The sequence below is a fragment of the Lissotriton vulgaris genome, chromosome 2_2 (assembly GCF_964263255.1).
Source record: "Lissotriton vulgaris chromosome 2_2, aLisVul1.2, whole genome shotgun sequence".
NCBI classification, from domain to species: Eukaryota; Metazoa; Chordata; class Amphibia; order Caudata; family Salamandridae; genus Lissotriton; species Lissotriton vulgaris.
The window spans coordinates 150,735,912-150,756,236 of NC_141688.1; the positions used below are offsets into that span (position 1 = coordinate 150,735,912).

The window sequence follows — 20,325 nt, forward strand, 5'->3', positions numbered from 1 at the left end:
AGTGAATTTCATTTCAGCTTGTGTGTACAAGTGTGATTTGTAAGCAATTGATACTTTTTCACCTTCATTAAAGGTTAAGTACGTAAATCCGCATCTCCCTAGGATGATTCAGATTACAAGGTTGTGTACGTTTACGCGTGTCTGTAAATGTGATGTTGCTAACATGTCAGTTTGCACTGACCGCAAAATTTCTGTGTCTTTTTGAGTCCAATTTGTTGTTTCAAAATTGGGTTTGATTAATCCATAGAGAGGTTTAACCCTTTCTGCGTAATTTAGAATGTATGTTCTTTCGAAATTCAGGAAACCTAGAATGGACTGTAAGTTTTTCCGCGTTTTTGGAGATTGGAGCAGAGCACACTTTTCTAAAAAGTGTGCTGCCAGGCTTTTGCCTTCACTTGATAGTTTGTATCCTAAGAATAAGACGATGAGGTGGGCAATTCTTGATTTTTTTTTAAAGTTCAATTTGTACCCTTCAGATGCGGAACCAAGTATTATGGTGTTCACTCTGTTCAAGTGCCTGTCCAAGTCATCGTCTGTTAGATAGATGTCATCGACATAAGATAATGCTTCAACATCATACGTTTGTAGTAACTCGGTTACTCTGGCTGAAAATAACCCTAGACTATTCTTGAATGCCTGGGGGAGACGACAGAAGTGACGCTGTGTCCCCATAATTGAGAAAGCGGCTAAGTACCTGCTTTCAGGTGCGATATTTTGACAGAAGAAACCGTTTGAAATATCTAATGTAGTTTTATATTGTAGTTTTATATTTTTTACGCACAATGTTATTCATTAGTGCTGCACTGTGTGCATTTTGTACTCCAAATGTTTTGCAACAAGAGTTTAAATGTCTGTAGTCCAAAACTAGACGATATGTATTGTCTGGTTTGGAGACAGGAAACAAAGGATTGTTCATTGATGAGGTGCATGTTTCAATCACCCCTTGGTATTCAAATTGATCTAAGATCTCCCTGACCTGTTTTTTAGCTTCTTGCTTAACTGGATACTGCCTCTGAGCAGTTGGTTGATTTTTTAACTGGATTTTATGGTGAGGAGATTCCTCATCCCATCCCACATGATTTTTATATAATGCTGGAGCCTGGGCTACTGCCCATTTTCTGGCATAGGTATATTTTAAGTGAATTTGAATAGGATTAGAGAAGGCTGGCATAATGATGTCTTCGCCATGTGGGCACTCCTTGGCAAATTTTGGTGGCCAGTCTTTCTCAGCTAGAAGAATGTCATAACCCTTAGAGAGCTTATCCCAAAAGAGTGCTCTTATTTTCCTAGTTATGTCCCCCTCCATCCGGAGTGTTACTTCATATAACTTATGGGGTACACTAACCCTGGTATCGGCAGTTTGAACTTGAATGTACTCATTCAAGTCCACTGTCTAAAGATGATCCTTCAGGATCTTGCGAGCTATGGTAATTTCTGCTGCGCTGTCCAGCATTGTCTGGGCCAACTCCCCGTTCTTGAGTTGTGTCCTCAAGCTCCTCGGCATGTCCGATTTTTAGACCTGCTACCTTCTTCTTGGTGAATTGGGTTTTTTTGTTTTTTGGAACGTTTTGATCGTCTTTGGACTTCACACGTTCTTCCTTGTGTTTTGACCGTCCTCTTCTATCCGATTTCAGTGAGGAAGTCTGAAAGGTATGAGAGGAACGTGTATCAGTATCTTGATATCGATCAGGTTTTCTCAAATTATCCCTGTTCCTGAGGTTATACCTCTTTTCAGAGTGCTCCTTTTGAGGAGACCTACCTCTGGGTTGAGAACGCTTCTCTTTAAGATGTGTCTGTCTAGTATTTTCCCACTTCTTTTTAGGAGTAGCGAGAGTGTTTTTAATAAAAACCTTTTCCGGGCTTTCTGTTAGTTGGGGCTTAACTGGTTTCCCACCCAAACTATCTCTACCTAGTTCTTCATAGGATTTTTCTATTATTCTGGGCAATTCATATGGTTGCTCAGTTACATCAAGTTCTTTTAATTTTTGGCGGTTCGCCACGGATGTTGCTTCTCCTTTAATGTTAGCTAATATAGCTGAGACCTGTTTGAAATCTTTAAATAATTTCATACCCAGACTTAAAGCAGGCTCTGCCCCGTATTCATTTCGAATTTGTTTCAGGACGTATGGTATTACCACCATAGACGGAACAGCATGTGCTTTTGTGGAGATTGCAGCAAAGACTGTACCCCAAGTGTCGCAGTCCTCCAGGTGTGGTGCGATCCCCATTGGTTAACAAATTGTTAAAATTCTGTGTTTCTCATGAGGTATACTATGTGGAAATACTGCCTCTATTTGAGTAATCTTTTGAGCTAACCTGAAAGGAATTTCTTCCCGTTTTGCTGGTAATTAACCAATGACTGATTGTATAGGTCTGTGGTGTACTTTTATTTGTGTTCCCCTGGGGTTTGCTGTGGAATCCTTATAGGAGGTTGGACTGTTAGAGTCCGCATGACATATTGAACCAATTGTCCATGTATTTTTATTAGTTGTTTTAGTTAAACTAATAGTTCTGGACCTGACATTTCTTCAATGGCAGGATGTGGTGTATAGCTGGCTAGTAACGGCCATGTTGCTCCTGGTCTACTTAGGGACCGAGCCTGGTAATGTGATTTTGATGTTGTAGGGCGCCTTTAAAACAGAGCGCATGCTCTTGGTATGTTAATGGAATTTCAATATCCTCGAAAGGAGTGTATTCCGTTGGAGTTTCCTCTTCTTTGTAGAGGTGAAACACATGTGTTCTTGGATTTGCTTCAGGGAAGACAATCCATGAAAAGTCTGTCTGCCGATATTCATGTGCCTCTATGATAAATATTACCCTACCACCTCTTGGTGATAGGCCATTTGCTAAAAGCTTCATAGTATTGGTTTCCGTACGTTTTCCGGGATAATTATATCATCCGCATCAGTTTCTTGGAAACCTGTAACGTCTAAACCTGGTTGGTTTGCATTTACTGCATCTCCACCGTTCTCGGTGTCACTCATTTTGTTGACTCAGAATTTGCAGAGCCAGTTTCAAGGAAACAAAGATAAGGTGCACAATATTTTGGAACACTGTATCCTTCAACGTTGAACAAACCAAAAACTAATACATAGGATTTTTCGTCCTACTCAGTTATGGCGGATATTTGATCCTTTTACCCACTCCAGACGTCTATTGGAGTATGTTATGGGAAAAAGTGGTCTCTGTGAAAAGCACGACTGAGTTACTATAGAATCTAGCGTTTAATTAGTGCCTTACCAAACGTTGGGCGCCATGTAGTGTAGTTCCTATATTCCCAATAGGCTCTGCGCATTGGAATAATATATCCTATAGATGTGACGTAAGACTTAGGTCAACTAGGTCTCTGTCGAATATATTAGACTTCATTGTGAGTGCCAGCTAGCTCAGAGGTCACTAGAAACTTTCTCGAATACACAAGAAGGGATTAGTTTCTGACAACCGCATAACCATGACAACTTTGTTTCCCCAAGATAAAACGTATCTTTAGATTCGTGGAAACAATAGATACCTATTTCACTCAGTCAATCGTGCATGCTTCGTTTCATCAGAGGTGCAGAGAAATAGAGAGACAGGCATTTTCAATAAAAGTATTTATTGAACAGTCTTCTTTCTCATGCAAAAGAAATGAACTGCTACAATCATAATACAGGCTGTAAAGTATAATGCGTACAGCAAGAAGAGTATTATAAAATAATACTGTGAAAGCATTGTATGGTTTAGAAGCCATAAAATTCATACATAAATAACAAAGACTAAAAGTACTCAACTGGTGCTTCTAAAATACGCCTAACCCGATGTACCTAACCTAAGTCTAGTACGAGGGAAGAAGTAAGTGAGGTGTAGCATAGGTTTCGTTTATTTGCCAAGAATCTATCCAAGATTTCTCTTAGGGTATAATCCGCTCCGTACCTTGGTTTTAGAATGAAGGAGGTCTGGTATCTCTCTCGGGACTCGATTTCCCAACACCCCTCAAGGGGAGCTTGGAAACACTGGAGCTGGATTCTCAGCGAGAGAAAGGCAGCCTCTCTGTCAGCGCGTCAGCTGGAGGGTCGGCTTCCTTCTGCACTTGCTTTAGCGAGCTGCGTCGGGCAAGTAGATAGTCTAACTGCTCCAAACCACTGTGTGTTTGCTAGGGCAAGTGTGGGCATATTTATACCTTGAAGGTGCCTGGTTTGACGTAAAGTCGGACATAATAACGTCACTAAAGAACCCCAAGGGAATGGTAGTTCTTTGAAAACGCCATGATTTCTAGGAAAAATCAATATTCAAGAAAGGGGATGTCCCTTACTGCTGAAGCCGAGATTCCAAGAAATCGTTGTGGCTTTTTGGAACTTGTGGAAGTAGCCATGCCTGTATTTGGACTGGATGGGTTATGTCTAAATATGGCTATGATTTCTATACCTATATAAGGGTAAGGTGAATTATACCTATATAGGGGCATGAATCTGTAAATTGCATTAGGGTCCTAAAACGCTATACAACAGCACCTCAACAAACATGGATTTCTAGGTGGAATTTTACTTCTCATTTGTATCTCTTGAGCTCTGACCTTACAAAACTCATAATCTTTTGGGGTAATATCATAACGTTTTTGTAGGAACCACAGCCTTTCATGAACGTGTTATTTTCTGTATACATAGTTTGGGATCGTACGAGTAGCTTTTATAGCCATTAGAAGTATATAAAATAGGCACAGTGAGCACAGAGTTTGTTTTTTACTTTAGAAAGACCACAAACCTCGATGTAATGACAGTCATTGCAATCTACTGCATTGGAAAGCCATTGACTGTTTTCACTTACTCTCCTAATGTTTTTGAACGCAATATATCTATGTTTATAGTCCAAAGACTCATAGAAAACCTGCTTTAAATTTAAAGCAAGAATTGAACAGTGAGCAACCCTAAATACCCTTGAGGGCTTGGGTAAGTAAATAGAGAGGTAAAGATGCCTTTAAGGGAATTCGTTTAAACAACTATTGGTAGTTCAAATTTAGTTCAAAAGGATAAATCAATATACCTTATAAGAATTTAATTTCATAAAGTGAGTTACTGATTTCAATTAGCACAATTAGTCAACGAAAACAGGTTCAGTCAGTTCTGCTGCCCGGTTACTGACTGAACCTGTTTTAGTTGACTACAGTAAGAGTCTGACGAATGATATTAACTATTCTGGAGATCTACATGATCTTTTCGTCCTGTCTGGGAACGAGATTTCTACGCGGTGAATTACGCTTTTTAACAAGACCGACCGCTCGATACCAAATTACTGCTGAACCCAGAGATATAAAATCGTCCGGCACTTCGGGGGTCAAGCGATATAACGCGTATCTTGTCATGTTAACAACGTTATTTACTGTGTTTACGCCTTGGACAAATACCTCTAGATTCGCTATCCGTCTTTACTGAAATTGAAAGCGTATCGAAGTGAAATACCATTAACACGGGGAATAATCATACGAGCTATCTGGACTAACGCCTATAACCGACAGATAACGTTGCCCCTTTCCAAATTAAGATTACACTTGGTTAAATATACAGTTTTCAATTGACACCAGTCCTGAAGATGGTCTCTCAAAGTACTCTCTAGGAGACTGAAACGTCGACCTCTGCCTCATCCTCATTTTTATGTCACTTATTTTGATTTTGGATAGGTGTTCTTAGGTTCTGTTGAGTTACTCATTAACATACTGTTTGTATACCTGCAGACCTAATCAATCTTAAATGTATTTTTCCTGTATATGAAATTTACTGTTTTACCACTTGATAAATTCTATTTTTCTTATACACCTTGTGTTTGTGTTTGTTATCCATGTATTGTTTCTATGTCTTGATGAATTGTCCTCATTGAAATCAGTAACTTACTTTATGAAATTAAATTCTTATAAGGTTTTTTGATTTATCCTTTTGAACTAAATTTGAACTACCAATAGTTGTTTAAACGAATTCCCTGGAAGGCATCTTTACCTCTCTATTAAAGTAAAGGCATCAAGACTTTTTAAAACTAAGATACTGCAAATTGCCATCTAACCTTTTAATACTTCGTTTTCATAGGTTTATGAACATGTGTATGAGACTGTGGACATCAGCAGTAGTCCAGAAGTAAGAGCTAACGCAACTGCCAAGGTACGGCAAATGAGTTTCACATTGGCTAGTTTTAAATTTATTTTTAAGAGTAAATAAGCCATGTCTGTCTAGAGTGAAGGAAACATTCCCACCAGGTACTGGTTCTTTAAATTGCATAATATTGCAGACTTGCATTATATTACTTTTCAAAATAGCCTGATAGTGCTTGATGTGGTGTCAATTGGAGTCTTCCTCTGGAGTTGTGCATATTTGGTAGTATGTTGATTTGTCTGCCTCCGTTTGTGGGCTTGCCGGAGAGCTGGAGTGCCCTTTGACCTTCGGTCAGATCCAGGTCCTTGTAAGGGGTGGCAGTTGCTGTGAATGAGAAGTTAGGTGATACTGTTGTCTCTTGCTAGTGTGTGAATTTCATGAAACATGAAACACATGTAGTGATGTGCAAAGGAGAGTCTGATATGAGCTGGTTGGCCCTTTATACCTTTGAGCTCAATTTCGCCTGTGTGTTTTTATGTATTGATGCAGATCTGCACTTAAGGGGTATGTGCTCTACTTGTGTTGAGATGTGTGACTGTTTTTCATGATATTTAGCCTTTGATGTTGTGGCAACTGTGCTTTTTCCTTATATTGATGATCATGTGATGATAGTAATACGTTCTTATGGTCTTGTTTTGCGCAAGATCAGTTACTTCCAGAGGACCCTTTGATTTTTGCAACCGTAATTTGGAAGAATAGAATGGTGTAATGTGTATTATGTCTGTTACGGATAGGGACATGTGTTGGAGTGTGTCTGTGACCCTTTATTTTGGAACGGGGAGGTTGAGTTATCGGTGAAGTGATCATACTGTCATAGCCTCAAGTGTTAGCTTGTACGAGTTGCAGTTATGACTTGTTTGGTGAGATTCGATGGGTGTGTTAAGGCTTGTGTGACATTTTGTTTTATAGTGTGGCATACTGTTATGCAATGTGCTGTTGATGAAACATGTGTTGCTCTGATGAACCATCTAGTGTTCAGGTGGATGTTTGGATATTGAATGGTTTGGAGATATATGTTGTATTTTGGGTTGAATTTGTGAGTGTGATGCAGTTTGTAGAAGGCATATTAGCAGTTCATTTCTGTAGCTTGGATTAACTTTGAAGATGGTTTGATGTGTGTTGTGTTCAAAGTTATGGATCATATGATCTACTGGTGCAATCCTATGTTTTGGGTGGCAAGGCCAGTTCGTGTTTGTTATTGTGGTGCAGGTTTTGGGTCAAGTTCTTCAGTTGGATATCTTGAATATGAAAGATGTAGGTCTCTGATGTAGAAAGGAACAGTTTTATATTTTTGTAGCTTGTTAAATTATGGATTTGTATCTCAGAACATCTGTTTATCTATATGCCGTCAGTGACTTCAAATTTGCCAGTATGGAAGGGTGTGTGGTTATGTTGTATTATGGTTTGTGTATAGTCATTTGATATAGTGGATGTGTATTGATATATTTAAAGTAGTATGGCAGCATGTGATTCAGTGTGTAGATGGTTGTGGGTGGTCGAGTGGTGCTTCATGATAGTGCCCTGAGTCATGTTGATGGTTGGTTTATGCTGTTGTTGTACATATAGTGGAAGTCTAGGGTGTGATAATATATTTACATTGGTTTAGCGTATCGTGGTGAGGGGGTTTGTGGCGTGTTGCAAGGCTTAACACCCAGTCTCTAGTGTTTCACTCAGCATGGTGAGTTCTAGGAGGACTCCTAATTTGCTATCATTGTTGTGTGTGGTTTGAGATATAGTGAGAAGTGTGTGTCATTGTTTTCTATTGGTGTTTAGTGTGTGTGTGTGTTAGTGTGGGTTTGTGTTACTATCCTTGTGGGGACTTGGGTGTGATAACACACTCACGCTGTGGGGACTTGATTGCACTGTGGGGACCTGAACCCAGGTCCCCACAAGGTAATGTCCTCTAAATGATAAAAAATGACTTCAGGAACATCTGTGTCAATTTTTACAAATTTTTAAAAAATTGTCTTGTGGGGACCTGTGTTTCATAAAGTGTGTTTATATTTTTGCTCGCTCTGTCCCCGTAGACAGGAGGGGGTACTGCAGTCTTAAACACACTTTGCATTTAAACACACTTTGGTCACCAGGAACACAAGTTAGCAGCAGAAAGCACAGATATTTCAAAGGAAAGGCTGCAAAACCCGTGGTTAAAACATATTTTTCATGCAAAGTAACATTTTCCCCATTTAATAAAGTAAAACTTTATTTACATGAACATTTTGAATTCAGACTATTTGAGTTTAAAAATTGTTAAACATTGTTACAAGCAATTTGGATACGATATGAATCCCAGATTACATCACTATTGTGGTATGATCCTCATCTACAATTAAAGAATGTAATATAAACTGATCTGACCACTTTTTACAAATTTGATTACATATTAATATGCACTTTGGAATACGTTCTTAAGCTGGGCCATAGTAATTGTAATAAATGTGACTTTTAGATTTAACCTAAATATTCTTCATGTTAAAGGCTTGCTCTCAATTAACTAAATACCTGACTTTCTGAGGCCTTTTCACAGGGCTGCTGGAGATTATTTTTAAATGGGAAAATCTGTGGTGCGTTTTGAATAACCTGCACTGAATTACCCACTGTTAAGTTATATTAAATCCCATGAATTGTGAGTGCATCAAGCTAGTGTCTCTTCCTTCCATTCAAGGCTGAGGGAGCTCCCCTGGATTATTCTTTTGAAAAATAGCAAAACAGCAGAACTTTATTGGCAATACTGGTTTAAAATAGATTCAGATTGCCCCTGCCTCATCTGAAAAAAGCTTGGAGGAAAATGGGTGACACTATAACATGAATATGAGATGAATGGTTTCATCTTTTTATTCTGACACTTGGGGAACTACATTTAATATAGGAACATAAACAAAAGGACCATGGTGCGAACAAACATAAGAGGGCTAACTATTCGAACCATCATTGATAGTGTACAAGTTGGCAGCTGTGAAAATGCAATCAGCTTATTAGAAAGATTGATGTAAAATGAAAAGGAGATCTGGACTTATGGAGGTAAGGACAAAGATAAGACACATGTAGATAGAGCAAGACCTGCCATTCGAAAACATGTCAGCAATAACTGTGTAAGCCCATACAGCAAGGTTTGTCATGCAAGCATGGAAAAGGAGTCGAGAGCAGGACTTGCTGGTGAAACATGCAACTAAGGCAGGAAGTCCTGCTGCAACGGTCAGGGTCCCTTGCATGATTTGCATGCATGCATTCCTGGGCTGTTACCTCTAGATCAGTGCACACTCAACAATCAAGTGTGTACACTGAGGACCATTTTATGGGTTTTTTGCAGTTTTATATAGCGTGAACTCGACACAAAGTTATTGGAGCGCTTTACATAAGTACCAGTTACATTACTCAAGGACACATTCACATTGCACTGCCGCAGTCCAGCCAAGCATATTACAAGTTTCCCCTCCGCCACAGTTTTCATGGTGGTGAGCCCGCAATGAAAACTGTAGTGGAGAGGAAACAAAAAGGCGCCCTTTAGGGCCCCCTGTTGCCTCAGTGCCATGGGGTGCATGTAGGGAGGCACATGTTGTGCCCCATGTGTGAATATACCCCAGTATTGCAGCTGTGCATGAACTGATTTTGAAGTTCCCATAGCAGTGCTTATTTCATATGCACCATCGTGGGTACGCCAAAGAATTGCCCACCAGACAGGGGAAGACTCCTAATATGGTGGGTCAACCACAGGCTTGGCAGTGCAGGAGTGGGCGGTCCCACTCCCGCAATACCAAGCTCATAATAAGGCCCATAGACTGCCCATTGTACAGTGATTATCCGTTTTGATAGTACTAGCATAAACATTTAGCTCAGCAACACTCATTCTTATGTATTGCATACATACATGTGTGCATGCTTGGTGCCATATGTGTACTTGCTCAGTACATATTTGTAGTTCAAATTAGTTACAGTGAACTGGTCAGTCAGTCCTCCTACCTCATCAGATGCTAGGATTGTATTATATTGTATTGCATTGCATTTGCATTTGTATAGTGTTTCCTACCCCATGCAAGGTGTCAAAGAGCCCTATAGTGGATGGTACACTACTTCGGAACAGAAGATTAGTGCTTAGTCTAGTGATCCATTATATGAATTTAATACAGTCTATGGTTTAATACAGTTAGGGGTGACTATAGTAGGAAGTATGTGAGCCCATGTCAATGGTTGGCGGAGTAAATAGAGGAGATTAAGTATTGTTAGACTGCAGGGGCGTACTTTCAAAGAAGGACAAGTTGTGATCTATGAAAACTAGGTGTCAGCTTTGCGGAAATACAATAATAGAGAATTGAGCAGACAGATGTGTAACTTAGAGTAGGCTATACTCAGAGTGGAGGCAAGCAGAGGAAGGGGAGTACACAGAGGCTCATTTGATACAAAGGAAGGAGAGAGAGAGTTAAAACACTCCATATTTTTAAATTAAGGTTAATTTTTCATTCAGACTTTTGGGAACATAGGGACAGGCTTATTAACTTTAGTGCAATGCAGTGAAACAACTAAAGTTACTGCACTGCATTGTGTCAACAGGAAAGACAAAACAGTGCCATAACTATAAAAGATTTGGCGCTGTTTTGCCCTACCCAGCGCTGGCACACTTTTGGCTTCTGTGCGCCAATTTACACATCCTTGCACCATAGTGTAAGCGTGTGTGCGTTCTGTCAAGAATAGGTATTGTCTTGGATTAGGACCCACCCAATACAAAAACTGTCCTTTCATACTTTTCCTATTTTGGATGCGTGCTGTATAGTGTAGCACACACACAAGGTTTGCAGTGTTTTTGGTGCAATACCCTGTGTACCAATGTTAGTAGATAGGAATTTTCATAAATTCCCCGTAGGGGCTGCATGAAAACACCCATACAACAGCCATGGAATCCTCTCTTGCCGCAAAGCAGTACAAAGTAACTCCCAACAACACAACATTTTACGCTAAGTTTGAATCACTTTTATGAAGTTTTATCTATAGAGATTCAAGAGTTCTTATAATAACTGATATGAGCACAGCATAAGAGATGAGGAGAGATGACTTAATGCTCATGAGGAAAGAACTGTGGGTGAGAAGTGACTTTCACTAGATGATTGAACCACTGCAGGTACTAAAGGGCTTTTGTTTTAGAGAATGTCTTAGTGTGTTATTTTTGATGATGCAGGATAGGGATAGATTTGCAGACACGGTTTAGGGCCTTCTTTCTCTGTAGGGGTCTATCTATTAGGTGCAGCTGAGAATGGTAAGCTACTTGTGGTTTAGATATGGCATCATCTATTACACTTCTGGTTGGATGAGGGAATATAAATAGGTGCTCATCTTAATGTAATCATATGTGGGGCTATTCTCCCTGTTAGGGTTTCTTCCATATTATTTGGGTATATATCTGTTCTTTCTGTTAATAAATATATATTTTTTTTAAAGAGAGGATGTGGCTTAACGGCTCGGGCGGTCAACGTCGAATCTTGGGAACCAGGTTCGAGTCTCTGCAAGGACACTCGACATACTGTGATTCTGGGCGAATCACTTAATCTCACTGTGCCTAACAAAAGAAAAAAATGAATTAATGTGTCCATCTGTAAGCAATTGTTGCTCCTGTAAAGCGCTCTGATACTTTCGGGTTGAGTTTTAGCTATATAAACTCTGAAAAAAAAAAAAAATGTGCGCTATTTCCTAAACCTCATTACTAGGTTTAGTGCTGTTTTTCTTCCAGATATCATCACAAGATTGTTGTAGCCAAAGCTATAACATGCTTGCAGCTTATGTGCAGGAATTATTATGAAGTAAAGAATATTTTTTCTACTGCAACATTTGGAAGTCTTGGAGAAATCATTTGAGTACCCAACCAAAGTGGCATTACATATATTTTGAGCCATTATATTCAGTGTATCTGGACTTTAACACTAATATAACTGATAAACTATGAGTGCTCCACTATTCTCTATTTTCTTTTATGTGGACAGTAAGGTTCAGTGATCCAAACATACTCGTTTTGGTAACAGTGGTGTTGTAATTTTTTTCAAACACCATTCGTGCCAGTCACTTCTCCAACAATAGAGATGTGTGACTACTGTACCACTGTTGTTGTTTCTTTTGTATCTAAACATCTGTTCAGCATGCGCAATAACCATTTTTTTCCTTGCTGATGCTGATCACTAAAAGACCAGACCTATTGGCTTTGCTAGTGCTTGTTTTTTCTCTCTCCATTCTGGCACTTGTGACCCTTTTTTTGTAACGAAAAAAATACTATAAATAGCCAATGCAGAGAAGATGTGCCTGCAACTGAAGATGGAAAATCACACACATTTTACCTCTAAAAGTAAGGTTATGTAAAAGTTCAAACTAATACAATGTATTTGACATTGCGTGCATTTAAAAAATACTTCAGCGTTAGTGCATGAGTAGAAATAGATTTGTTTTTAAAGAACTGTTTAGGGAATTTAATATGAAAAATGTTTATTTCACAGGATATGTTATTAATTATTGTATGGAAATTTCATTATATTGTTGAAATTGTAGTGCAGATGCTAGTAGTTTTGGTTGGGTTTTCAAAAGTGCTAGTTACTGAAATGCCCAGGCATGTGTTACCGCTCTTCATTCTCAGCTAACTGTCCTAACCAGAAATATGTAGGCGCGGTATTCATTGCAACAGGCCTCCCAGCTCACCTGTCATATGCAAGTTGGGAGCGTCTCCTCGCCCCTGTTGTCATGGGGATGGCCCAGGCCCAGGGTTAGGTGTGAATGCCTCTGACCCAAGTTCAGCATAACAAAGGGCCGAGCGCTTGACGCACTCGGCTCCATTCAGGCCTGTTCACACCCTGGCACCAGCGTCTATACAGAGTGAGCATTCCTTGGGCTCACCTGCAGCAGGGGGGCTGTAGATGGGGGCGGGGGGAGCCAGTGGGGCTGATGTCTTGTGCTGGTTTCTGCTTCTCAAAGGAAGCAGTCTGGAGACGAGTTTAGCAGACAAAAATATCGGCTTTAACTAACTGGGGAAACCTTCAATTGATTTAAGCAGGGCATGCACGTTTACAGCATGTGAAAAACGAACTTTTTCAGAACTGCATACCTTCAAATCTTTAAGGATAGAAAATACCATGCCTACTTCAGAGGTAAATGTTCAAGGAGACATAGCTAGGTGTTCCCACGTTTACAACACTATATGATGTTTTTCTGCTTGGTGACAAACTTTAGCGCTCTTTCTCCACATGTAAAATGCTCTGATGTTGCAAGCTGCTGTTATCAAAATTTAAATTTTACAATAAATATCAAAGTTATAAAATGTTTATTCATCTGATGATCAGCGATGACAGCAGCAATTTAAATTTAATAAACTCACACCAAATCATTTGCAAGCGTAGCATACTTAACGATTTAGCAAAAACAAATTATTTCATTTGCAATTCTATACGTCTTTAAAAAGTCCATTTAAACGAAACATTCAAAGCTGGAAATACAGATGGTGAAGAGTGAATTATTCATTTTGGTAGGAACATTTAAGTTAATTATTTTGAACCACATCTTTTTCGGGCTCATTTATGAGAAAGTGATGCTCTATTCAGGCCAGAGCTTGTTTTATTAAAAAGAGAAGCACTTTCATTTCACTGCAGAATGATATACTGTACACATCACTGGGGGTTCAGTAGAGTCCCAGACACGATCTCTCAGTGTCTAGATTTAGGCCTCTTGTTACCTGTTCGTTGAGATGCAGAACAGCACAGGAGTTAGTGGTGCTCACCATTCACAGTCGCACAGTCAATGCCTCAGCCAGTGGGCATGGGATTGAGGGAAGCAAACTCACACCTCAGGACTTTATTGATGGATGCAAAAAAGCATAACAGACCTTTCCAGTTGTCACTAGTTTTCAACAGTCACAGCCTTAAGGCAGGTGGGAGTCCTTTGCTATGGCAGTATTTTCCTGCCTTCAGGACTGCAGCTCCACCTGTTCACATTGTCATGATGCCAGATGGAGCACTGTCACTTGTAGTTGACGGGGCTTCATGTGTTTACTAAACTACTGAGTCTGGTGGCTTAATGGACTAATGCATCCACTGTAGGAACCTGTGTTTGACCTCATGGTCACAGGCTCAATTCCCGGCAGGTCCACTCAGCCTTTCATCCTTCTTTGTTCGATAAAATGGGTACCATTGTGTAAAACTAAACGTCTGTTATTCTGCATCAAGATACCCTTCTGGGTGAACGTGCGCTTTACAAATACACATGTTGTTGTTTTAAACATGCCACCTAAATTTGGGATTTGCTACAAGACTGAGCACCAGTCCTGCTCTTCCTGTCAGAAACCTGTTCAACTCCATCCTCTGCTCACATTATTGCCATGCCAATCTCCCTGGATACAAGATCTCAAGACAAGCAGACTAGCGGAATCACTATCCTCTTCAAAGAATCCATCCAGTGCTCCACCACCTTGGAAAGCACCTCCAGCAACATGGAACACTTGACCTTCAAGCCCCTCATCATAGTGAACTACATCCTGAGTGGCACTGTTATCTACAGCTATGTGCCACCTTCAGTGGCACCATCGCAAACATTTCAACCTCCCTGATCCTTGACTCAAGTGCTAGTTTCCTCCTTGGGACGTCAAATACCAACTGGAGGACCTCACTGATCTCAACACCGCCAACATCCTCGAGGACAAGTCCAACCTTGGGCTCTCAAAGTGAGTGGAACCCCCACACATGCTGCCGAACAACGACTGGACATCATCTTCACCAGATTCAGCAAATTCACAGTAGAGAAGCCTGCACCGATCACCTGGTCTGACCACACCCTCATCAACTTCAGCAGAGCCATGCCATATCACAGTAGAAACACCATCACAAGCAGTCGCGGCCGGCATGACACGCGGGTGGGGGGATCACGCAGGGGTGCGAATTTTAAAATAAATAAAAACCTTACCTTATCGGGTTCCGCGCCGCCTCCACTCCTGGCAGGGTCCTGCGCCTGCTTTCCTGCTCTCCTACCTCTGGCAAGAACAGGAAGAAGGCAGCCTCCCTCCCCTAAGCCAATCACAACGCTGTAATGACAGCGTTGTTATTGGTAAGGAAGGTGCTCATCCGGGCGCCTATGAGGAGGCCATTTTCTCTATGTAGGCTGCATGCAGCCTACATAGAGAAAATGCAGAGTAAGCATGACTGGTTGGTCGGCCCCCAGAGGCCCGACCAAACAGTCAGGGCCCACAGCATTGGGCAAGCCACTCCTCTCCAACCCGAAACCCGCCCGCCCACCCAACCGGTCATAACTTTCTGCTTTCTCGAAGTGCAAGAAGCAGAAACATAAAATGGTATTTAAAATACCATTTTATGTTTCTGCTACTCGCACTGAGAGAAAGCAGTGGGGCGGCGTGCCTCTGCCCTAATGAAGCAGCAGCTCCTGATCACAAGGTCTCAGAAACATCCTACTCTCCGTACTCCTACACCACCAGCCTTGACACAAAAACAACCTTCCCTAATCTATCTCCAACTTCAATGCCTAGATCACCACCTGCACAGATACCTTGGTGCCGCTGAAAGCCAACAAAGCCACGAGAACCAGACCGCAAGCAAACTGGAACAGGGAAGAGCACAGGCTCATCAAAGGCCTCTGCAAACAACTTGAAGGCAGATGGTGATACAGTCTGGATGCCACATACAGGAGCACCCACAAATCAGACCTCAGATGCTACCATCAGGAAATAAGAATCACCAAATGCTCCAAGGTGCATGCCCGTCGCAAACCCTAAAGGTTTTTTATGAAGCCACGCAAGGCCTCTGTGCATCACCCTGAGTGGCCCCATAAATCCGGAAATCGCTGCATTTTCTTACTCTGCATGAGAAAGGCATTCCTTGGGAATTGAATGGGTGCTCCCATGCAATTCCCATGGTTTTTGACGCATTCCCAGATTTCCTAGAACTGGTAAACCTGGGAATACACCCAAAATATATGCCTTCCAAGAAGAGGCGTAACAAGTTACAAGTCCGGGGCCCAGCTTTTCAAATGTAGGCCTTGAACGGTGACTGAAAGACAAGAAATACTGATGGTTGACTTGAATATAATGACAAAGCTGGGGGTAACAAAAAAGTCAAAAGTATGCTCTTTCTTGATGCTGACCATAATAGACTGGATAGCATGGATAGAAAAGAGGTCTGTTTTCCAAGAGGTCCTGTATCTGGTCCAGGGTCCAACTTTTGACAAATGGGATATACAGTTAACCTAAACGGTCCGGGCAGGCAAATCAAAAGGCCAAGAGTTTGTCTGAATATTCTGAAATTACCATGTGATTAGATTTACTAAGTTTTGGTGCAAGTCACATCAAGCTAAGTTGCTGTATCAGCAGGAAATACAAAATTACCGCTATCTCTTCAAAGATATAGTGCTGTTTTTCTTTCCCCTAATGTTGACACACTTTTGGCTGCCAGGCTCTAATGCAGATACCCTTGCATCTTGATGCTGAAAGATAGCAATTTATGCCAGTTCTAAATATCAAAGAGGAAATCTCAGAAGGAAAATTCTCATCCTTCACCACAATACTTTCATGCTGGCAAGGCTCCTACATGTAACCAATCCATAAAAAAAGGAAACCAGCATGATTTTCTGAAGTATAGGTTGGTATCCCTCAAGGAAGTGGAATTCAAATACGATGCCTCACTAAGATGTCCATGAGTGGGTAGAGCAGACAGATCGGATACCATAGCTCCATACTGGATTTCTGATGAACCGCTGAACCATCGATAACATTGTGGCACACGCCCTACTATCCCACAATCCTATAAGTCAAAGGCTGTTTAATGCATTTCTTATCGACTTTAAGAAGGGTTTCAAGATCACTAAAAGGAATTTGCTATAGCAAAAGTTGAACAAATAGGGTATGCCAGCCATTACGATAAATGCCATCATAGCTTTCTATTGTAATAACTGGATTCAAGTTAAACTTGGAAAGAATAACAGCCTGTACATAAAAGTATATGTGAATATCAATATACATCAATATAACCTTTTTTGATCATAAACAAATGGTCATAAAAGAAAAATTACACTTAGAATAAAATCAAGAAGTAGCAATAAAAAGAACTACAGTTTCTAAAGTACACCTGCAAAAGAGTGTGGGGTACCAACAATGCATTATAAAAAGTCATAATATATTATGAAATGAAAAAGGATCATACAGTCATAGTGCTACGTTTAAGAAATAGCGGATTTCTGAAAGCATCCTACATGGAAACAGATGAAAGGGCTTTCCAACATTGGTGAAAAGTACTAGGCAGGCTGTACTGTTCAAAACAATAAAATGTAAGTAAAGGTTTTTGGTATTTATTAGATAAAAGTGCATGATGCTTATATAAAAAAACTAAGATTTATCACATGGGCACATAAGAATGGTCTCTTTGTCGTACTGCTCTAATGGGAAACTGAGCAATGATCTAATGGTTCCTAGCAGAAATTTGGCTAGGAGAGCTCTTTCCCAGAAGCTGGGGACCCAAGTCAGTTAAGATTCTAAATAAGATGTCGTTTGAACCACAACCTAGTCCGGCAACATTGGTTTCTTTAGTTTCTCTTGTTCTTTGCAGGCCACTGTCAGTTCCCTAATTAGCATTTTAACTTAATGGATGTCTGATTTTACAGGGGCGAGTGGGAGGAAAACAAATCACTCCACCCTAGAAATTTGGCAGTGATTTGCATATACTTTAGACACGGTGTAGACATAGCCTTTTCACAGTTCAAGCAATCTGACATAATCTCCCTGTTAAGAGATGTATGACTGTTAGACCTAACAGACTCAGGGCGAACAAAGCAAAACCAAAGGGGATGATGGACGGAGTGTTGAACATTGCAAGCACTCACCCCCAGTCAACTGATCTGGGTTTAATCCATCATCATTCTTTAGCTCACTCTGCCACCCCAGTTCAGACATCGCAATATGCAAATCAGTCTGACCCTGTGCCTCATGGAAACAGGCCAAGCCATGTCTTCCCTGGACTGGAAACAACCATCCTGGGACCGGTTTCTGGCTAATAAGCCGTCATCAGCCAGGCTAGCTTTAATCCAGTGGCAAAGTAAGCAAGGGACCCACGTCTGGGCATACCCTGCCAACTTAAGGGCGAAAAAGGAAAACAAAGGATATCAACAGGCCCCCGTGCAGTACTTGTTGATAGTTATGAAACCAGTGTGCAGCAAATTGTGTTTGTGCAATGTAGTAATAAAACTCTAAATGGTGAACAGCAAAGCCACCCTGCTCGTACAGCCTCTGCAATAGCATTCAAGCTATTTTTGGGTGCTTGCCCGCCCAAGAGAGTTTGATTAAAGAGGATTTAACTGGTTAGAAAATTCTAGGTTCAGTGGGAATTAGATATTTTGGAACAGATATAGGAGTCATGGAAGTATCACCATCTTTATGAGGGCGATACAGCCCTCCATCGTTAAGGGTAGTTTGATCCGTTTATCAATATTGGTTTTGATTCAGTCTATTAGAGTACTATAATTACCGCATGGTATGACAGTTGAATCCTGGTGGATATGTATCCCAGAAAGTGGACAGAGACGACTCGCCACTGCAGGGAATTTATATGTTGTGGTGCACCTGTGCTGCCCTTGAGTGGCATCATGAGTGGTTTGAACCAATTTATGGTAAGGCTAGGCCAACATCCAAAGTCATTGATCTCAGTTAGGATGGGGTCTCTGACAAGGAGTAAGATTTCATCAGTGACACCAACACTCTGCGCATCCCAAACTAAATGCCCCTATGACTGTGCACTTCTCAGAGCACACTAACCAATAGCTCTAATGCCAGAACAAAGATTATCAGAGACAGGGATCATCCCTGCCTGGTACCACATTGTATTGCAATTGGGGCCGAGAGGCAGTCATTCACATGTATTCATGCAGTTTGTTTGGTATAAAGTAAATTTTTTTTTTTTAAACCTTTATTTAACGTTTGCAATCAAATACAGACAAGGGCCTACAACCCCCAGGGCTGGCCGCTAAGCATAGGATCTCAATTCACAAAGCGCATCGGTTGCAAAGGTAATTCAATTTAGACACAGGATAGGAGGTTTTCATTTTAAAATAATAAGTTGAAGGAGTCAGGTGTCGCACAGTGTCTCGGATCACAAAAGGGGGCGAGCAAAGAAACAACGTGTCCAAAAGAAACTCGCTATCAAATAAGTCAACGGAGTTAAGACGTAAATCATCAGGATAAACTAGCGCAGTTTTGTTTGTCTACTCCCTCAGTATTGTCCGCCCCAGAGCACCAAAACCTCAGAAAGTCATGGTACAGATATAGAGTCAAGGATATAAGAAAGCCGAACCCACTACACTAACCCGGAAAAGGAAAAGAAGAAGACAAGGGAAGAGAAGGAAGAAAAGAGGCCATAGAACAAAAATAAAAACGAACACCCATCCCCACACCCCCCCACCCTGCACCCCTGCTGATGACTACGGCCACCCCCCTCGCAGCGTGCCTGTCGCCCAGTAATCAGAACCCGAAATATAGAAGAAGAGAAAGAAATACAAGGCAAAGTACCCCACTCGGTGAGGGAAATCGGAGGAGGGCATATTTCTACGGACTCCCGGTCTCCTTTCCCCGTCATAACCAACCCCGCCCCGGACTCCGTTAGTTCAAGAAAATAATTCCGTCAAACCTAGTGCCACAAATAGAGACCCAGATAACAATCTCAACCCTGGCCCCGTCTATCAAATTCACTAAAGTCGTTAATTAAAGAAAGCCCTTTCCACAAATTACTGCAAGAATTTACAGAACAGGAGTAAACAGATGAGAAAAGTGCGGCAGATCTCAATGTGGATGGTTGGTGCCAATGTTGCCCCTCTCTATCTCCGAAGCCAAGCTGTAACCCGTCCACCATCTTGAAAGACCGACAGGGGAGGGGAGTCGACAAGGTCCAAAACAGCAAAGGATAAAAAATAGAAAGTTCCAGAATGGGGATATCATGTAAATGTTCCAAGGGATACATAATCGGGGGTTCCAACGCCTCCATTGGGTGATCGGGCACAGTACCGTCAGGTAGATCCAGTACAGTATGAGCAGACCCTGCTTCCTGCGCCGGGTCAAAACAAGTCTCCTAGACATATATTGAAATGCAGGCTGGTTGCCGGGGTACGGGTGTCGAGTCAGGATCCGCTCTCAGGTCTGTGAGTCCATCCGTCGCAGACAACAAACTGCAAGTCTGGACTGCAATGGTTCCCTTGAGTG

At 41.2% G+C, this 20,325-nt stretch overlaps 1 protein-coding gene across 1 annotated transcript in view; it reads left to right on the plus strand.

The window, feature by feature from the left end:
• Positions 1 to 20,325, plus strand: part of LIN7C (lin-7 cell polarity scaffold C) — a 184,716-nt gene that overhangs the window by 80,515 nt on the left and 83,876 nt on the right. The window contains exon 3 of the mRNA XM_086959478.1: positions 6,054 to 6,125. Coding sequence (XP_086815604.1) covers positions 6,054 to 6,125 — 72 coding nt within the window. The remainder of the gene's footprint in view (positions 1 to 6,053; positions 6,126 to 20,325) is intronic.